The 18,719-nt window shown below is 42.2% G+C and overlaps 1 protein-coding gene across 3 annotated transcripts in view; it reads right to left on the bottom strand.

The window, feature by feature from the left end:
* LOC119658621 (histone-lysine N-methyltransferase, H3 lysine-79 specific) overlaps positions 1-18,719 on the bottom strand; it is an 80,999-nt gene that overhangs the window by 6,893 nt on the left and 55,387 nt on the right. For 2 of the 3 annotated variants that reach the window (XM_038066113.1, XM_038066114.1), the window contains exons 6-8: positions 13,833-14,770; positions 13,626-13,775; positions 13,307-13,558 (exon numbers count right to left, since the gene is read on the bottom strand). In XM_038066113.1, the coding sequence (XP_037922041.1) occupies positions 13,307-13,558; positions 13,626-13,775; positions 13,833-14,770 (1,340 nt within the window). Of the gene's footprint in view, positions 1-6,366; positions 6,520-13,306; positions 13,559-13,625; positions 13,776-13,832; positions 14,771-18,719 lie in introns of those variants that run through there. The other variant, XM_038066116.1, reaches the window with a different exon arrangement.

Raw genomic sequence — 18,719 nt, 5'->3', positions numbered from 1 at the left:
AAAGCGTCCTGGGGTTTCCCACAGGGAGGAGTTCCCTTTCCTATGTTATGATTCTTGGTAATAGACTTTCCTTCCTATGGCTCCTGGACGCAAGGTTTTTGCGCAAGCATTTTCGGACGATCTAGCCGTACTAATGAGCGCATTTTTACGGACACAGCATGTGAACACTTAAATGCAACTCTGCAGATAATCCACAATTGATGCTTAACGGGTTCACGACGAACGCTAAGGAAGACTGGACGATTTATGTTTACTAGGAACGTTAGGTGGATCAGTTACCACACGCTACGCACCAGGGATAGAAGGTACAAGCAGTCACTAATCGCAATGCGACTGATTTCTGGACTGTAAGAACGTTCCTCAACAACGACAGCGAGGGTCCTGAGAATGCTCTTTTCTTCTAACTCGAGCAAGAATTCCAACGAATTAAGTTGGACAATGTGGGCCTAAGCGTGGTAAGATGGTATGACTCTGGGGAATACTCCTCTCCCTCTTGCCACACTGGTTTTGTACTCTGAGTAACTGAATGATAGCAGCGGCGGGTCCTGTCTCTGGTTGTTTCTCACGGCTACCGCAAGGCGCGGTCTCTTGATTTGGAAGTCGATTTCTGACAGGATTCTGATCGCAAGTTTCCAGTCCAGGTTAAGGAGCATTACAATTGCACACTACTATGTATGAACAGAGACTGGCCATGTAGTAGAGGAGGATGCTTTCTACGAGCAATTACACGCAGTTCAGGAAAGGCTTCCTGAAGGTAATATTGCGATCGGGGTGAGTGATTTGACAACACCTTGTTCGAACATGTGAAGTGGATTTCTGCAGCTTCCACCGATGAGATTCTTTTTCCTGAGGATCTAATGGCTTGTCACCGTAACATGCGGATAAGGACTCTAAATAGAAAAGAAATCATTGCGGCCACCAATGCACTCAAACGATATAAACCCGCTAGGCTGCTGTACCTGCAGTTACAGTAGATCTGCCGCTTCCACTCATAAGGAAATTTTGGAAATTCGAAACCTTTCTCAGAGAGTGGAAGAAGGGATGATCGCTAAGATTTCAAAGAAAGACACCCGTTTTGAATGTGATAATTGGAGGGTTGCTGCATACTCCCTGCCATTGCAACGATAATGGCTAAAATTATCTTGAAATGCATCAAGGATCACCTTGAAAGCTTGCTCGAGAGAGAGAGTAGTTTGGTTTTTGCTCCAGATCTTCCTGCATTGATCATATTAACACCCCACGGATCGTTCTGGAATAGTTCAGCTGATCTTCATTAATTTCGAGAAAGCTTTCGTTCATTAGTGTTCTTTCTGTGTTGCTATATGGGAACAGCACATCAAAGTAACCAAACTGTTACTACAAGACTCCAAGCTTTCGACAACACCTGTCTGCGCTGGTCTGATACTTTTTTAAACTAAGAATTTGGTTCGCGCACAGGTCTGGCAAGCGTACTCAATGTAATCGGAAGACGAAAGTGGAAATTGATAGGTCACGTGCAATGGCATCCACTCTTCTAAGATGACCAACGAGTTTGTCGCCTTAAGGGCACTTGGTGCAGAATAGTAGAGGAGGTGTGCGAGTGTCTCAGGATGTGGTTGACAACCGTATATATATAAAAACAGCAAGAATGTAGGAATACATTTCGACTCCAAGTTAACGTGGAAGCGCCATATTTATAGGTGTACCATTGTAATTTTGTTCAGCCCTTTTAGCCCTCACTCTCCTATGCTTCATATCAGAAATAAAATCAATATCGAAAAGTACTAAGCCCTTTGATACGCCACATGAACATATTCCGTGAAAAAAAAGTACATCCCCTTTTCCCATGTATGAAGGGAGCCTCTCTTTAAACTCAATATATGTAAAGGAATTCACTAACCACATGTTCTCAAAACATTTCATGACAATAGCTTCAGCCGCTTCCGAACAAATCGGGTATCACAGGCAGATAGACAGATGAAGACATTGAATCGATTCTAATAAGATTTTGTCTCACACAAAGGCATGAAAATAATTATGACGGTAACCGTATGTCAAAAAAAAAACACAAAGCAATTTCCTACCAGTTAAAGCGGTAATGGCACATTTGACAGAAAAATACATACAATCAGTTTAAAGGGAAGATAACCCATCCAACTTTCCAAACGCCACATATATCGACGGCTTTGGTCTATCCAGGTCGTATATATCCTCATGATTTTAAGGCAAAAAATACCGCCGCCAATCTAGTGTTGTAATCCAAAAATGAAGATTGGCATATAGAAGCTCCTGCTTTTGCTTGAGAACTTTCAAAAGGATAAAAAATTTAGTTGGTGTTTTTACTTTTGTTTTTGAGTTGACAATAAAAGATTTTCTTTTGCACGGAGCGATTCGGAATAACTATGCGTTGGGATTTTTGAAGTGGTCATTTTTTTTTGATAGGGTGGGCGAATGCGTTTACGCATTCAGTTTTCGGAATGGCTGGACTTATCGCGAACTCCATCGAGCGGAGAAGCGACTTCATAGACGGAAAAAGGAAGCCTGGGGAACCAACAAGTCTGTGAACTAGAAAAGTGTACGGAGCAACCGCATCAGACGCGGAAGTTCTACCAACAAGTCAACAGGTTGAAGCCTTATAGACCTCGGTACTCATCCTGCCGAGACAAAGAAGGAAATCTGATTTCCGACAAAATATTGGCATACTGAAGCGATTGGTTGGATACTTTGATGAGTTACTGAACAACCAGAACATCGGCAAGTTGGAGGTCCCGCCAACTGAAGACGACGGACAAATACTGCCACCACCAAGTATAGGAGAAACAGTCTGTGCAATTCATCGGCTAAACAATCATAAGTCGCCAGGAGCCGATGGAATTACAGTTGAATTGGTTAAATATGGAGGCGACCAATTACATTCAGTGGTTCGTCAACTTGTGCTCAAAGTATGGGGCAGCGAATCAATGCCTGACGATTGGGAACGAGGCATTATCTGTCTCATAAATAAAAAGGGAGATATTACACAGTGCAGCAATTATAGAGGTATCACGTTGCTGAGTACCATATATAAGATATTCTCCTCTATCTTCCTAGGCCGGATAGCCCCATACGCTCAGAACATCATTGGCCCATACCAAAGAGGCTTCACTCCAGGCAAATCAGCAGCAGATCCAATTTTCTCTCTGCGGCAAGCGATGGAAAAACTGTTGGAATATGGACACCAGTTGCCCAATCTATTCATAGACTTTAAAGCCGCCTATGATAGCATAGCCAGGGTAAAACTATACAGGCCATGAGAGAATTCGGTATCCCGACGAAATTGATAAGACTGACTAGGCTGACCCTAACCAATGTGTGAGGCCGGATAAAAGCAGCAGGATCACTCTCATTACCATTCGACATCAACAACGGTCTATGACCAGGGGATGCCCTATCATGCGTCCTCTTTAACCTGGCCCTCGAGAAAGTGATCCGTGATGCTGAGGTAAATACAAGAGGTACGATCCTCTTTAAGTCCACCCAACTACTGGCCGATGCTGACGATATCGACATCAAGACAAGATACAAGACAATGATCTTGCCGGTCCTCATGTATTCCTCGGAGACTTGGGTTCTTAGCAAGACGAATTGCGAAGTCTTGGCCGCGTTCGAGAGAAGAATCCTCCGAAGAATTTTTGGCCCCCTACATGAGGATGGACGATTCCGTAGCCTACATAACGACGAAATCTATGAGCGATACCATGACCGTCAGGTTGTGAATAAAATCCGGCTCAGTAGGTTACGGTGGGCGGGTCACTTAATCCGTATAGATGAGGATGATCCAGCTCGGAAAATCTATAAGAGCAATATCTATGGTAGAAAAAGAAGACGAGGCAGACCCTGCCTAAGATAGAGCGAAGGCGTAGGCCAGGACGCCAGACAACTTTTAGGGATATCGAAACGGTGGACCTCGGCGCAAAACCGGGATGTCTGAAGTTCCTTATTAAGGCAGGTCTAGACTGGATGCCGGTGGTTGCGCCGTTGATGATGATCACGATTCAGTTTTCAAGTGAGGGGAGCACCCTTCCACCGATCGAGTTCGATCGTAATACATGACATGGCTCAATTTTGTTCGCAAAAAATTGCTAACGAACCCTACCTCAACTTCCATAAAGGTGTGGTTGATGTCGTCCGTCCTAGAAGAAGAAGCTAGGTAAGTAAGTAACCAATCTCACAGTGTTTTCCGTTTCAATTAGAAGATGGTGCTAGGTCTCGAATCCATTCTTTGAGTATTGGTTTTCATTAATTGCACACTCCCCTTCTAATTCTTTACATGCAAGGCTTCTTTTGCTTTCTTCAGTCATTAAAACAATCACAGATATCTCTCTATGTATTTTAATCAACATTACCTTGAACGATTTCCCTCTACATTATCATCAAAATCGTCAATTTGCCGATTTTACAAGCCTTTGGTTTTTCTTCTCTTCTTGTAAATAATTTGAAAGTCAATTGTAAACTATTTTGTAACTGTAAGATGGACCTTATTACCATTCTTTTAACTTTGTGTGAACATATATAAAAGAAAAATTAGAGGTAGTTTCAGTGGCACCCTCCTTTCCATACTCACGGCATGCTTGCTAGCTGCCGGTTCCGATCAAATAATTATCATACAATTTAATTTCTACAATTTGTCGCTGATTGGGCAAGGCAGGATGTTGCGATAAATGGGAGCAACTACAAAATAAATATTGCATAACTCAAGTTGTTTGGACGGAAAAAAGAGGTTGCGAACTAATGATGAAATAAAAATGACGACCATATTCCAGGCGGAGATATATGCCATTTCATTGGCAGCAGAAGAATGTCTGCGACACAAATGGAGGGGTCGCACCATTCAAATCTGTTCCGACAGTCGGGCGGCATTATCAGCACTAAATGGCAACAACATATCAAGTCAGTTGGTGAGGAGTTGTCATCAGGTGCTGCTGAAACTTGGCCGACTGAACGAAACATTCCTGATGTGGGTGCCGGGGCACTCTAATATCGCCGGTAATGAGGAGGCTGACAGACTGGCTCGCCGAGGGTCTGGATCCACAATGGTGGGGCCAGAACCAGCTCTTGGAATCCGACCATCTACTGTCAAGTTTACTCTGAAGGGTGAAATTGGAAGGATTCACGCAACCGAGTGGAGAAATTTAGACTCTTGCCGGCAAGCGAAAATCCTTGTGAAAGAGCCTAGGGCCACTAGAGCGGCATTTTTGTTGTCCCTTAAGAAGTGGGACATAAACTACTAAACTACCATATGGAAAAGACTGGGGTAGTGGTTTCGGCTATGTGCAGCCAATATGAGGAGGAGGAGGAGACGGCCCGGCACTTTTTATGCAGCTGCCCGGCATCCTCAGATCTCAGACGAAGACACCATGGCAAGGTTTTCTTCAATGAAGAATCTGCACACTCTCTGCCTCTAGAGAATGTTCTAAGATTCGTTAAAGCCTGCGAACACCGTAGGCGGGAAGCCATTGAATAGGCGACTTACGGGGATAGTACAATGGGCCTAACAATGGCCTGAATGCGCGGAGCTGCGGCTCCCTCCAGTTAACTAAACTAAACTAACTAATGATGAAATAGGATAAAAATTTTCCGATTAATCCAACATTTTCATGATTTTGAGTTTACATTTCCAATGTTAATCAGTTCTATGCAGTTGATTGAATTTATTCAGTTTGCACACAGTTCAGTTTTTAAGGATCTTCACTGTAAATCTGGTTTTGAATATGTGAAATCTTTTAATTAAAAAGATATGGTACAAACGGGAAACAACGACCCAGAAATGAAATCAAAATTATCGCCGAAAATAAGTAACATATGAGCTTAAGCTAAACCTCAGAATCATGTTAGTTATCACTTTTGTAAAAGGAAAATTGCTCTTAATATTCTCCCCAAAACCTTCAAAATGATCTTAATCAATGCGATAGTAAATGATGCGAAAATAAGAATGTGAAAATGTGTTTTTGTATGAAATTACAAGTGAAACGGTCAATCATCTTGAAAGGAAATAAATGCAAAACATAAAATCAAATTTAAGCTCTTGTACCTTCGTGTTTATCAATAAATTTTTTTTCTATTCTATCAAATTCCCAGGCTCCAGGAAATAGGTGGGGGTGTGTGGTTAAAACTCAATCAAACTATCATTAAATTGGTTTGTTTTCGAATCTAATGATAAGTGAATTTTAATAAAATTTCGTCTGTACGTTTCTCGCAGCTATAACAAAATAATTTTGAAAAAAGAAAATTAAAAATGTCAAATTATCGGATCAGAAAGCAAATAACGAAATTTGTTGTTTTTGCGTGAATTTTGATAATTTTTATTGAAAATAATAACATAAACGAAATAAATAAATAATAATAGAAAAAGGATAAATGCTTACGTGGTACGTGTCTTCGAGAAGGTTTTTTTCTAAATTTATTTTTATTAATTATTATTTATTGACTTTGGATGTTGCTAGAAGTCTCTTCGTTGTTTTTTAGTATACTCAAAAGATTCAATAATACAAATTTTTGCTACTATATTAAATGGAAAACAGAGAAAAGATAAAATAATATAAATGTGATATAATGTGCAAGTGATGCATGCAAATCATATTAGGTAAAAGGAAGTGTTAAGAACACGAAACTAGGACACATAATAAAAATGCGGACCAATACAGAAAAGCTAAAGAATTAAAGTGGACAATTACAAGCCTACGCTCGACTCGGTATCTATGAAATTGATGAGATTTACTAAAAATTGGCAAGAGGCATATTTTTTTAAGAAGTACACACATTTGGACTGTTGTTATTTTCCAATTGCTAAATTATCAAACAATAGAATTACACCGGAATAATTCTTGTAAAAAAATGCATTTTCATGGACGGTTGGCGGTTTTTTCAACATAAAAGGAAAAGCCAAGTTCGAAATTCCGCAATCCTGGCACCAAGTTCTATTGTTACTTTCTTATGTTGACCCCCCATACGGACGAGAATACGTGGCGAAGAATATAGTGTCAGAAAACAAAGCAGTCCTGGGTTAACTATTGCCTTAGGCAGAGAAGACCGCCATAATGCAACCTTAGAGTATAGACTTAAGAAACGAGAATTAACAGTAGACAGAGTGACAAATATGAGCCAGGGGAAAGGTTTGACAATCAAACATAGTAGCAAACGGATGCAAAATCTCGTTACGGAAGTGAAAACCCGCAGGTTTCCTGACTACCGGTATTTCCCAAGCAAATGTAAAGAAGATTTGGAAGCAAATGGACTGCCAACTCTTGTACGGGTTTGGGGCCGTCACGTTACAAACGGCGTTGTCATCCGAAGTACGGAGGGATAACCACAGTTCGGTAAATTGAAACTTTCATTTTCATTTAGGGCAAAGGGTACTGTAGGTCCCAAGGCGAAACGTGGATTGATACCCACGATGGAGCATAAAACCTGGGAAACGCCTGCTGAACCAATACCAACAGCTCTACTACCAAACCCTATCTCCACCTCCACGTGGTGACCGCTGGGAGCTCTTTTTTAACGAAAAGCTGCAGACGGAGAAGGATGAAGGCGAGTCTCCCGCGCTTAAAAACAAATTGTACCAACTGGTCCTCCAGGTTGGAGGTTAGATAGGGCTGACAATCCTACACGCAAAACAACTTGTTACGAAGCCACAACAAGAGCCTCTTACTTGACGGATTGCACAACGACGAACCCGGCAACGACAAAGGAAGAACGATTTGCGTATTTTCTCATGGAACGTGCGCTCCCTGTACAGATATGAAGCTGCTGAGCAGCTAGCCGATACCCTGTCTCAATATAGAGCTGATGTAACAGCGTTGCAAGAGATGCGATGAACAGGGACTAGTTTCCTGGAGAAGAGTCGCTACACCATATATTATAGTAGCTATGCACTCTGCTGTGTTGATCGAACGCCGCCACCTCTCAGCCTTGATGAATATCAGAACATAGAGGGGGGGGTGGGGGCAATATAGACTCGGATTACTATCTCGTTGACATGGTGTTCCGAGCTCAAATAACAACACCATCCAGAATCCCTTCTGACAATCAGGTGTGAGTTGACACTGAAGCCGTCCACAACACAGCCCTCCGCGACACTATAAGAGGGAAATGAATGCCGCAATAACCGCAGTCAACAAAGGTCCTGGAGATGAAGCATCAACAAATGATCTTCACAACCACCTGAAGAACATTATCATTGATAAGGCCACAAACATACTTGGCCCCAGCAGCGAAAGGAGTCGGAACGGCTGGTTTGCCGATGAATGTAAGCTAGCAACGGAACAGAAGAATGCCGCATACCGAGTAATGTTGCATGGGCACGCGCAGAGACTTATCACGAACTCCGGCGAACGGAGAAGCGACTTCACAGACGGAAAAAGGAAGCCTGGGAGAACCAACAGATCTGTGAACTTGAAAAGTACAGGGAGCAACCGTACCAGGCGCGCAAGTTTTACCAAAAAGCCAGCAGGATGAAGCCTTATACACCTCGATGCTCATCCTGCCGAGACAAAGAGGGAAATCTGATTTCCGACAGAATGGGCATATTGGAGCGATGGGTTGAGTACTTTGATGAGCTACAACCAGAACTTCGGCGAGTTGGAGGTCCCGTCAACTGAAGACGACGGACAAATACTGCCACCACCAAGTAGCAATTCATCAGCTAAAAAATCATAAGTCACCAGAAGCCAATGAAATTACAGTCGAATTGGTTAAATATGGAGGCGACCAGTTACACCAAGTGGTTCATCAACTCGTGCTCAAGGTATGGGGCAGCGAATCAATGCCTGACGATTGGCAAAGAGGCATTATCTGTCTCATACATAAAAAGGGAGATATCACACAGTGCAGCAATGATAGAGGTATCACGTTGTTGAGTACCATCTATAAGATATTCTCCTCTATCTTGCTAGACCGGATAGCCCCATACGCCCAGAACATCATTGACCCATACCAAAGAGGCTTCACTCCAGGCAAATCAGCAACAGATCAGATTTTCTCTCTGCGACAAGCGATGGGAAAACTGTTGGAATATGGACACCAGTTGCCCAATCTATTCATAGACTTTAAAGTCGCTTATGATAGCATAGCCGGGGTAAAACTATACAGGCCATGAGAGAATTCGGTATCCCGACGAAATTGATAAGACTGACTAGGCTGACCCTGACCAATATGCGAGGCCAGATAAAAGCAGCAGGATCACTCTCGAGACCTTTCAATATCAACAACGATCTAAGACAAGCGGATGCCCTATCATGCATCCTCTTCAACCTGGCCCTGGAGAAAGTGATTCGCGATGCAGATGTAAATGCGAGAGACACCATCCTTTTCAAGTCCACCCAATTACTAGCATTGACATTATGGGAAGAATAATCCGAGATGTTCAATCTACCTTTATCCAGATTGAACAGGCGGCGAAAGATCTCGAGCTGCACATTAATGAAGGCAAGACGATGGTGGCAACGTCAGCGCCAGAAACCAAAGAACCAACAACATAAAATCTCCACTAGCTTATTTCAGCTTACAAAAGCTGTTTCGCCCGAAAAGTCTCACCATAGGGCCAAGACTAAGATCTTCCCAGTCCTTATGTATTCCTAGGAGATCTGGGTTCTTAGTAAAAAAAATTGCGAACTCTTGGCCGTGTTCGAAAGAAAAATCCTTCGAAGAACTTTTGGCCCCCTACATGAGGATGGACGATTCTGCAGCCTACATAACGACGAAATCTATGCGCGATACCACGACCGTCTGATTGTGCATAAAATCCGGCTCAACAGATTGCGGTGGGTGGATTACTTAATCCGTATGGATGAGGATGGTCCAGCCCGGAAAGTCTATAAGGGCAATATCTGTGGTAGAAAAAGAAGACGAGGCAGACCCTGCCTGAGATGGCGTAGGTTAGGACGCTAAACAGCTTTTAGCGATATCGAATTGGCGGACCTCGGTGCAAAACCGGGGTTTCTGGAGTTCCTTATCAAGGCAGGCCTAGACCGGATACCGGTTGTTGCGCCGTTGATGATAATGATGATCTGTTGAATCCTTCATATGTTGGAATGGAAGATTTGCATTGAAGTGAAACGGAAGAAGAAAAAAAATCTTTTTAAAAAATTGAAAAAACAGAAAATTTTCTAGAAACCTAATTTAATGAATGTTGAAATTTATCGTCTTTTGAATTTACATAGGCTTTGAAAGGTTTCCGAAAGTTGATAATGCTAACCGCCATAATTTTGTCCCATGTTTTTAACAAAGCTGTTTTTTTCAACGATTTGATGATGATGGGCAAGTTTCAGCGTACGCTTTTGGCTGCAAAATCCCCCAAAGGAAAAATCCCTTGCATTTAAATCGGGAGAATTAGACAATTATGATCCAAAAATGCAGGAAAATTTTTTCTGGATAGGCCCGTGTCCGGTGCTGATTTTGAAAGCGGTTTTGAACCTATGACTCTACTATGGATTGTAACGCAGCTTTTTGGTACACTGTTGCATTGATTTTTGAGTGTTTTTCTTTACCACAGCGACTTCCCCATGCCAGAGTTTTTCTCTCTTCGCCGTGAAAAATGTTCCATTCGTACAAAGCATCGGTCTTTTATTTTTCATTTTAACTCATTTTCGACATGTTGTCCTCAACCCGGCCTGTGTGCTCGAAGATTTTAACAATTGTGTGCAAAAAAATTCCCTAACTTCATTTGATTTAGCTACAGCACGCATTCACTGCTCTGGATTTCAATCAATGTTGGAAGTACATACTGTTGTACTGTTGTTTTTCGAAGTTGTGAGGGGTGGTAGCCGGGCACTTCTTGGACCGTCTTCCTCCGTTTCCATTTTCAATGTTTTCAAGGTTCAAAGGAACCTTCATTATACAACTAAATTAAAGATCCTCCTTTTGCTGTTGAACTCATTTTGCTTACTCAAAATGTACAGATCCGGGAAAAAACTGATAGAATTGCAGGGAATTTCATGCAAAGAATAATACGTAAAAAACATTAAGTAAATGTTGTGCCAGAACCCTTATCGCACCTTGTATATGGCAATAAATCTATAGTAGTTCACAGTTAGGGCCTCCGAAACAATCTTTCGGTAAACGCTATAAAAACTGGACTAGTTGTGCTCTCAAAGATCATTAAATAGAGAACTACACGCTATTCACTTTATGGGGATAGGAATCCAATTGGCACAATAATGATCTAGAAGTGCATCTTGACTCCAAACTAACGTGGCAGCATCATATGTAGGAACAATATCAAACTTCCTATAAAGATTTGCGGTGAAAAGTAAGACAAGGGACGCACCCATTCATAATAAAGCCCATTTTGTGTATGCATTCATTGCCTGGTGACCGAGCCTGAATTCTTTAATTGCCAAGATAACGAACCGTTTCAACCTTTGAAGTTATTGCAAATCTAGCCCCCTCCACCATGTGACACCAGCACAACCACCTTTCCCCATCAACAACGGGCTAAGAAGACGCTTTATTATGCATCTTTTTTAACCTGGCTTTAGAAAAAGATTCCACGATGGTGAGATAAATACTAAAGGTACTATCCTTTTCAAGTTCACCTCGCTGTTGTCCTATGATGGTAATATTGACACAATGGGACGAATAACATGAGATGTACAAACTACCTTCATTCGATACAAATTATGCTCACGAATTTCGGGCGCGGTTGTTGCTGCCAATGAGATTTCTTTCAGCTTAAAAAAACTGTTTCGCGCGGAACGTCTACTGTAGATAACAATGATCTTGCTGGTCCTATGTATTTCTCGGAGGCTTGGGATCTTTGAAAGAAAATTTGCAAGCTCTTAATCGCGTTCGAATAATTTCTGGCTTACTTACAGGAGGAGGGTCGATTTCGTAGCGTATTTAGCGAAGAAATCTGTGAGTGATATAAACCGAAGTGGGAGGATTACTCGTATTTAATTCGTATAGATGAAGACGAACCAGCCCGAGAAGTCCCAATATTTGTGGTAGAATAAGAAGGGGTGGCCAGGGAGCTAGACAGTACAGGAATATCGAATTTGCGAGTTTAGCGTAAACCGGGATATTTGGAGTCACTTGTTAAGGCAGGCCTAGACGGGACTACCGCTGTTGATGATGATTCACTTGGACGTGAAACGGAAAGAAGTTTATAACACATATAGACTTGATACCATCCAAGCAGGGAAAGTTGATTAGTCATACGATTATGGATTTCAAATGAATCCATGGGAAATCATCAAGTGGCTCCTACGAATGGCAGGTTTATTTTTGTGAAGATATATTTGGTCGTAATCCTCAAGAGAAATAATCGGCAAAAGGCCACAGATACAGGCTAAGGTAATGTTCATCGGCTGGTTAGTCTTGGGAAGAGGACCCAGCTGACGAGTGTTTTCCGAAAACTTGGTTCAGCCTTTCCGAAAAATGACGACTAAATTTCAGGATGGAAATGCGAAAAATGTGGCGTCGTATCTTTTGGATGTATTCCGACAGTTATCGTATCAAGTCAATTGGTATGGAGAAAGGAAAGTCACGGAAACGTTAGAAGAACTCTATTAATGATAGCAGTGAAAAGGTGCTAAATATTACTATCGTGACGCGGTCGAAAGACCGACTTGTGTAGAAATGCTGTATCCAAGAAGCCAAAGCTCGACTTTGGTTATCGTGCCACTGAAGAAGAAGGTACGATTTTCTTTGAATGTAACTAATATTTGGCCAAAGCAACTGAACATTTCCGATTACAAAGTGGAACAGATGCATCCTAGTCAATTAGTTATAAATACGGGACTGAAACTAAGGGAAAATAATTATTTTTTTTTAAAAACGTGCTACTTTATCCGGATTCTGAAGGACACTAGTACTTATAGCAGCATGTTTACTTGGATCGGTCACCGAACCTTCGGGATAGTCGGACCTGGGAACTTTAGTAACCAGCTTTGTAGCAAGAGGAAAAACTAATGTTTTATACTTGAATATAGCCTTTACAACTGGTTTCATTAAATGATTTGGCTTCGCTGCTAAGACCAAGAGAACGTCGCGCACTATTTTATCATTGAACTAATTTTGAGCAGGTATTTTTTCTTGAATGTCCGTTATCAATAAAAATGAGAACTATTCTTTAGTTCAGAAACGAAAACTTTTTGAATCAGATGTTTTGATACAAGTAAGACACGTATACGCGAGAAGGAACATAAAAATGCATTTAAGCGTCGCTTGTTGACAAATCATACATAGAAATTCACACTACAATTTATACTGACACAGACACTAAGCAATTTATGATACTGTTCTAAGTTTCTACGGAATCAATAGAAGGAAATACTATCGAAAATTTCCTTACCGTCTTCGTTTCGTTGTTTCAAAAAGTGCGAACCAGTCCGACCTGATCTACTATCAACAATACTTGCGCGATCCTCAGGTGTTAGAGAATTTATTTCTGGACTCATCAAAGGTGGTTCCATAGACGTTGCCGAACGACGCCCCCCAGAGTGTGATGACAAATCATTAATGTGTATTTGATCGTGAACATCCGAATAATGAGGCACTTTTGCGGGCCGTGGATGCTGTACTATGGGAGACGTGCGCTTTAGACCTGTTGTAAATGGAACGTTTATATTCTAGTACGAACACATTAAAATTATTTTTAAATTTATTCTTACATTCTGTTTTGATTTGTGTTGGTATTATTGAGCCCGAAGTCGAACTTGAAGGATTCGAATAATGCACATCATTCCGACGATGTTTGTCATCTTTTTCCTGTTTAATGTTCAAAGTTGCAATCACACGCTCGTGGAGAGATGCGGCTAGACCTGATGGTGAAAGGGAAGCATAGGATCTCGTATAAGGACAGCTTTTAAGTTAATTACCTTCGAATGGCGGTGGATTTCCATTCATCATTCTTGAAGTACGCTCTCCTACTGGGGGTTTTTGATCATCTGTGAAGTAGGACGACAAGTATGGTTTCATTTCAGCTCTAGGTAAAGCCACATGTGTGTACTGCTCCCGATTTGCACTTGAACTACGGCTAGTTGACTGTTGTTGCTGTTGCTGGTACAGAACTGCTGAATTAGAGGGATTTGAATATGATGATCGAGATCTAGAGCTTGAAGATGTTGGTGCGCTGCTTCCACTTCTCTCGGGATTATGTTGTTGCATGTTAGGCTGTTGTTGTGTCATCAGTTTGTGATTATAGGCGACTTGTGCTAAAGTTGCGAGGTTACTTTGTCCGTGCGTATGAACTGGCGATTTACGTAATTCACAGCTACCCGGTCGTGATATAGGACTGAAAGCAGGATTCATAACTAACCCATGATCTTCAGGAATCCGCACATTGACACGCTCCGGACGTTGAGCATTTGGGTTTATCATGGAGCCGCTACTACCTAATGGGCCCTGTGCTCCTACTGTACTCATGTTTACGGCAGCGTTAATGATACTTTGATGTGATATTTCCAAAGTTCTCTCAATTTCACCATTCACCAAGTCACCAATTGTTTTAGAAGACATCATTGAACCACTTCCGGGTCCCCCTAGGGGATGCTGTACGTGCTGATTCAATTTTTCTTGTGAGAGGTGACGTCTTAGAGCCATTTTAGCAGGGGAAACTTGAGTGTAATCAGGTTGTGAGGAACCCGAACTTGGGCGACTTGGCGGTTGTTGTAAGTGCTGTTGTTGCCCATTTAAGGAGCTCCGATCGCCGCCTGCACCACCACGCGAGGACGATGAGGGGTAATATAGGGCAGAGTCGGATGACGCAGAATTGCTCCGAATATTCTCTTCAAACTGTTGACCAACTTTGTCATATCTAAATGAGATATAAAAATAAAGACATGCAACAATGAACTGAATTGTGTTTTTTATTTTATATCAATACAACTTTTCACTAAAATTTATAAGGACTCATTGATATATAGAAAAACAGCTTCAACTCTCAATTCTATCTATGCGATAGTGGTAAAATCGTATGATTCTCGAAAAATTGTTATGCTTTTTAGAGGGGCAAGTTAGGTTGCTATAGACTTATAACTTGCACAGCCTTAAGTCTGTTGATAATGAAACAGAAGGATAGAGAGATATTAAACAAGAATATGCAAAAGTTGACAATATAAAGGAAGATATCGTATGGATACACAGACAAAACACAGTCCACAGTTTCCACCTTCTCACCAAATTTCGCGTCAATCGGTATAGCCGTTTCTGAGAAAAGTGCGTGTGACAGACAGACAGACAGACAGAGGGCAATAGGTAGGATCGATCAGGAGCAAAAGGAGCATGCCTATAGGGAAGCTCGCAAGAATCTCAAGCTCAGAGTAAGAGGGAATGTTTTAAGGAGCTCTGTTCGGACGCGGACATAAATCCGTAGGGTAGCGCCTATAAAATTGTGACAGGACGATTCAGACGCCGATCATCTCTGCAGATCACGTGCCCTATACTCTTGTTGAAAATAATCCAGGGGTTATTTCCCCAGCGCCACCTTCCAGCGCCCCTGAATGTGACGCCGATTCCACCAGTCACCAGGGACGAGCTGCTGTGTCGAATAAGGCCGTCAAATGTAGACCGGATATGTTCACGGAACTGTTCGAAACGTGCATGTCGGAGGGTATCTTTCCTGCACCATGGAAGCGGCAGAAGCTGGTCCTGTTGCCTAAGGCTGGCAAACTTCCAGGGGAACCGTCCTCCTATAGACCCATATGTCTTCTAGACACTATGGGGAAATGTTGGAGCGGATCATTTATAATAGATTGCTTCCAGTCGTCGAGAGCCAAGGGGGCTTTTCAGATAGGCAGTATGGGTTCCGTAAAGTCAGATCAACCATTGATGCCATCAAAATGCTGGCTTGACCGAAAATGCAATTCACGGAAAGGGTTATACCAGCAAATATTGCGTGGTGGTGACCCTGGATGTGAGGAATGCATTTAACTCGGCCAATTGGAATCTTATACGAAAGTCTCTGGCGACGATTGGTGTTCCTACCTACCACGCCGCTATTATCAATAGCTACTTGAAAGAGCGGAGACTCTGGTATAATACCGATGATGGACCCAAAGAGTACGTTGTCTCCGTGGGTGTCCCACAGGGCTCTGTACTGGGCCCACTACTGTGGAACATCATGTATAATGATGTACTTAACCTTCCGGTTCCGGAGGAGGCCATGGTGATGGGTTACGCCAATGATATAGCACTGGTTGTGGTTGCAAAGCATCTCGAGAATGCTGAGTTGTACTCAAGCGAAGCAATCAGTGTTGTTAAGGCTTGGTTAGAGAGTGCTGGACTGGCACTCGCGGAGGAAAAGACGGAAGCGGTCCTCATCACTAAGTTCCGCAAAAGAAATTACGCCTGCATTAGAATCGGGAATCGTTACATCACTTCCAAACCGCCCATCAAATACTTGGGGGTGATGATAGACGGAGGACTTAATTTTAAGCAGCACATAGAGCAAACTTGTAAAAGAGCTTCCACCACGAGTATGGCTCTGGCAAGGATGATGCCGAACGTAGGAGGCCCGCGGCATACTTGCAGGCTACTCATAGCAGGGTGGTGACTTCTGTCATGCTGTATGCAGTCCCAGTTTGGGGAAAAGCACTGCAGGTTTTTGGCAATACACATAAACTGAGTACGGTTTACAGAAGAACATCCTTAAGTGTGTGTTCTGCCTGCAGGACCGTCTCAGACGATGCAGCGTTCGTCATCTCGGGAATGGTGCCGATTGACATCCTTGCAACCGAAATGATGAACATTTATAACACCAGGTCCAGCTCTCCCTTATCTCAGGTGAAAAAAGCCGAAAGGGAGAAATCCATAAGTAGATGGCAACAGCGAAGGGACCGGTCAGAAAAGGGTCGTTGGACTTACAGGTTGATCCCTTCCATCGGGGAGTGGCTGGAGAGAAAGCATGGGGAGATCAATTATAATCTCACCCAGTTTCTCACCGGCCATGGAGGATACCGTCAATACCTGTACAGGTTTAAATTGGACACCTCACCAAATTGTCCAAACTGCGACGAGGTCCTAGAGGACCCAGCGTATGTATTCTTTCAGTGTCCTAGGTTCGTGGAAGAAAAGAGGAACCTAGAGGAAACTCTAGGTGAACTGCTACCACCGGAAAATTTTGTCCGGAGAATGGTAGCCTGTCAGGAGGACTGGGATGCGATCACGAAAAGCAGAAGAAGTGAAGAAGGGGCGGTTACGAATCCCGTGGGAAGACGGAAGGAGACATAGGTAAAATAAGCTAACTCCGCCCTGTGATATAATACCTAAAGGTGGTTCCATCGTGTAGGGGGGGAGAGTTGCAGGTGGTTTTAGTGGGTAAAAATATCATGCTGGCGTGCTCAGACTAGAGTCTTTTGAAGATTTCCACCTCCTTAAAAAAAAGACAGACAGACATTGAATCGATTTTAATAAGGTTTTTTTTTTGTAAACACAAATTTGGATTTTTTTTTGGTTACTGAAACCAAATGGTGTAATACCAGATGCGATATTCAGCGAGATACGTCCACAGCACTGTTGTTGTCTAAGATGCCGATGTGGCGAGCATCGTGAGATTTTCTTTTTCAGGATATGATCCTGTTTTTTTGAGTCGAAATAAAGATTATTACCTGAAGTCAGGCTAATGTCAAGTTGTTAACGTTAAAAAATATTCCACTTACAAATAAAGAAGGCCAATGGACGGCAAGAATGGAATAAGAACTTTTATACCAAAAAAATGTTCAACTGAGAATATATACATGCCATTTAACCCTAAATGCGGCAAAGCGCGTTATCCACGACTATGCGTTGTCGTTGTCGGGTTGCTGGAATGTGGTTCAGTCTCCCCAGAACTTCCTGAGAAGTTTGCACTCAGCGAAGCATTGCAAAGATAGTGGATTTAATTGCATAACCTGCAATGGTGTTGTCACCCTTTCTCAATGTGTCAGCTATCCATTGTCACTTTCACCTTCTGATCAATACAACTACGGGCATCTGGGTTGTATTCCGACGCAGTTCTTCATTTTTATTGCCAGAGCACCACGACGATATGACGCAGAAAAATGTTGACTAAAGCTTGAGCTTTCGACTCGAATCGAGTTGCGGTCACTTTCCATGCGCTACTCACATATAAAAGCCTCAACTTATGGTGGTGTTGAGATAGCTACATTTCCAAATTTTGGACGAGCGGTATTAAATTTGGTACCATCAACGGCAGAAACAATATTGCGCTCATATTGACTAGATTTAGCAGTTTTTTTTGTTTCCAATTTTTTACAATCTTTAAATTGAAACTGAATTTTCATCGAAAAAATCGAGATTTTCATGGTTGAATTCGACCCAAAATTAATGAAATTAGTCATTACCGGAGACGAGATATGGATTTTTCGAGTACAAAACACAATTGCAGATATCAGTTGAGTAATGGGGTGTTGCTATGAATGAGGCGACGTCGAGAAAACGTGCAATTTTCAGCCGAAAAAGAAGGCATTGCTCATGGTTTTCGCAGATTACGAGGGGATGTGCATCATGAAATTTAGTCAGATGGCGTTTATGCGTGCAATTTGCCAAAAACGAAACGACACCATGCGACAAACACCGAATTCGTCTAATTTGGCTCCATGTGATTTCTTTTTGTCGAATCGAATAAAAAAACTACTACATGGTATGCATTTAGCAGACGAGAGGAGATAATGGAAAAATCGGAGATGGCTCCGATTTATGTACCGAACACGGATCATAAAATTTGTCCTAGGATTGAATCCAGTCCTCACATAATATATTTGATG

This window comes from Hermetia illucens, chromosome 6 (genome assembly GCF_905115235.1).
Source record: "Hermetia illucens chromosome 6, iHerIll2.2.curated.20191125, whole genome shotgun sequence".
In the NCBI taxonomy this organism is placed as follows: domain Eukaryota; kingdom Metazoa; phylum Arthropoda; class Insecta; order Diptera; family Stratiomyidae; genus Hermetia; species Hermetia illucens.
The sequence above is the reverse complement of the archived record's forward strand: the minus strand, read 5'-3'. Positions and strand labels throughout refer to the sequence as shown.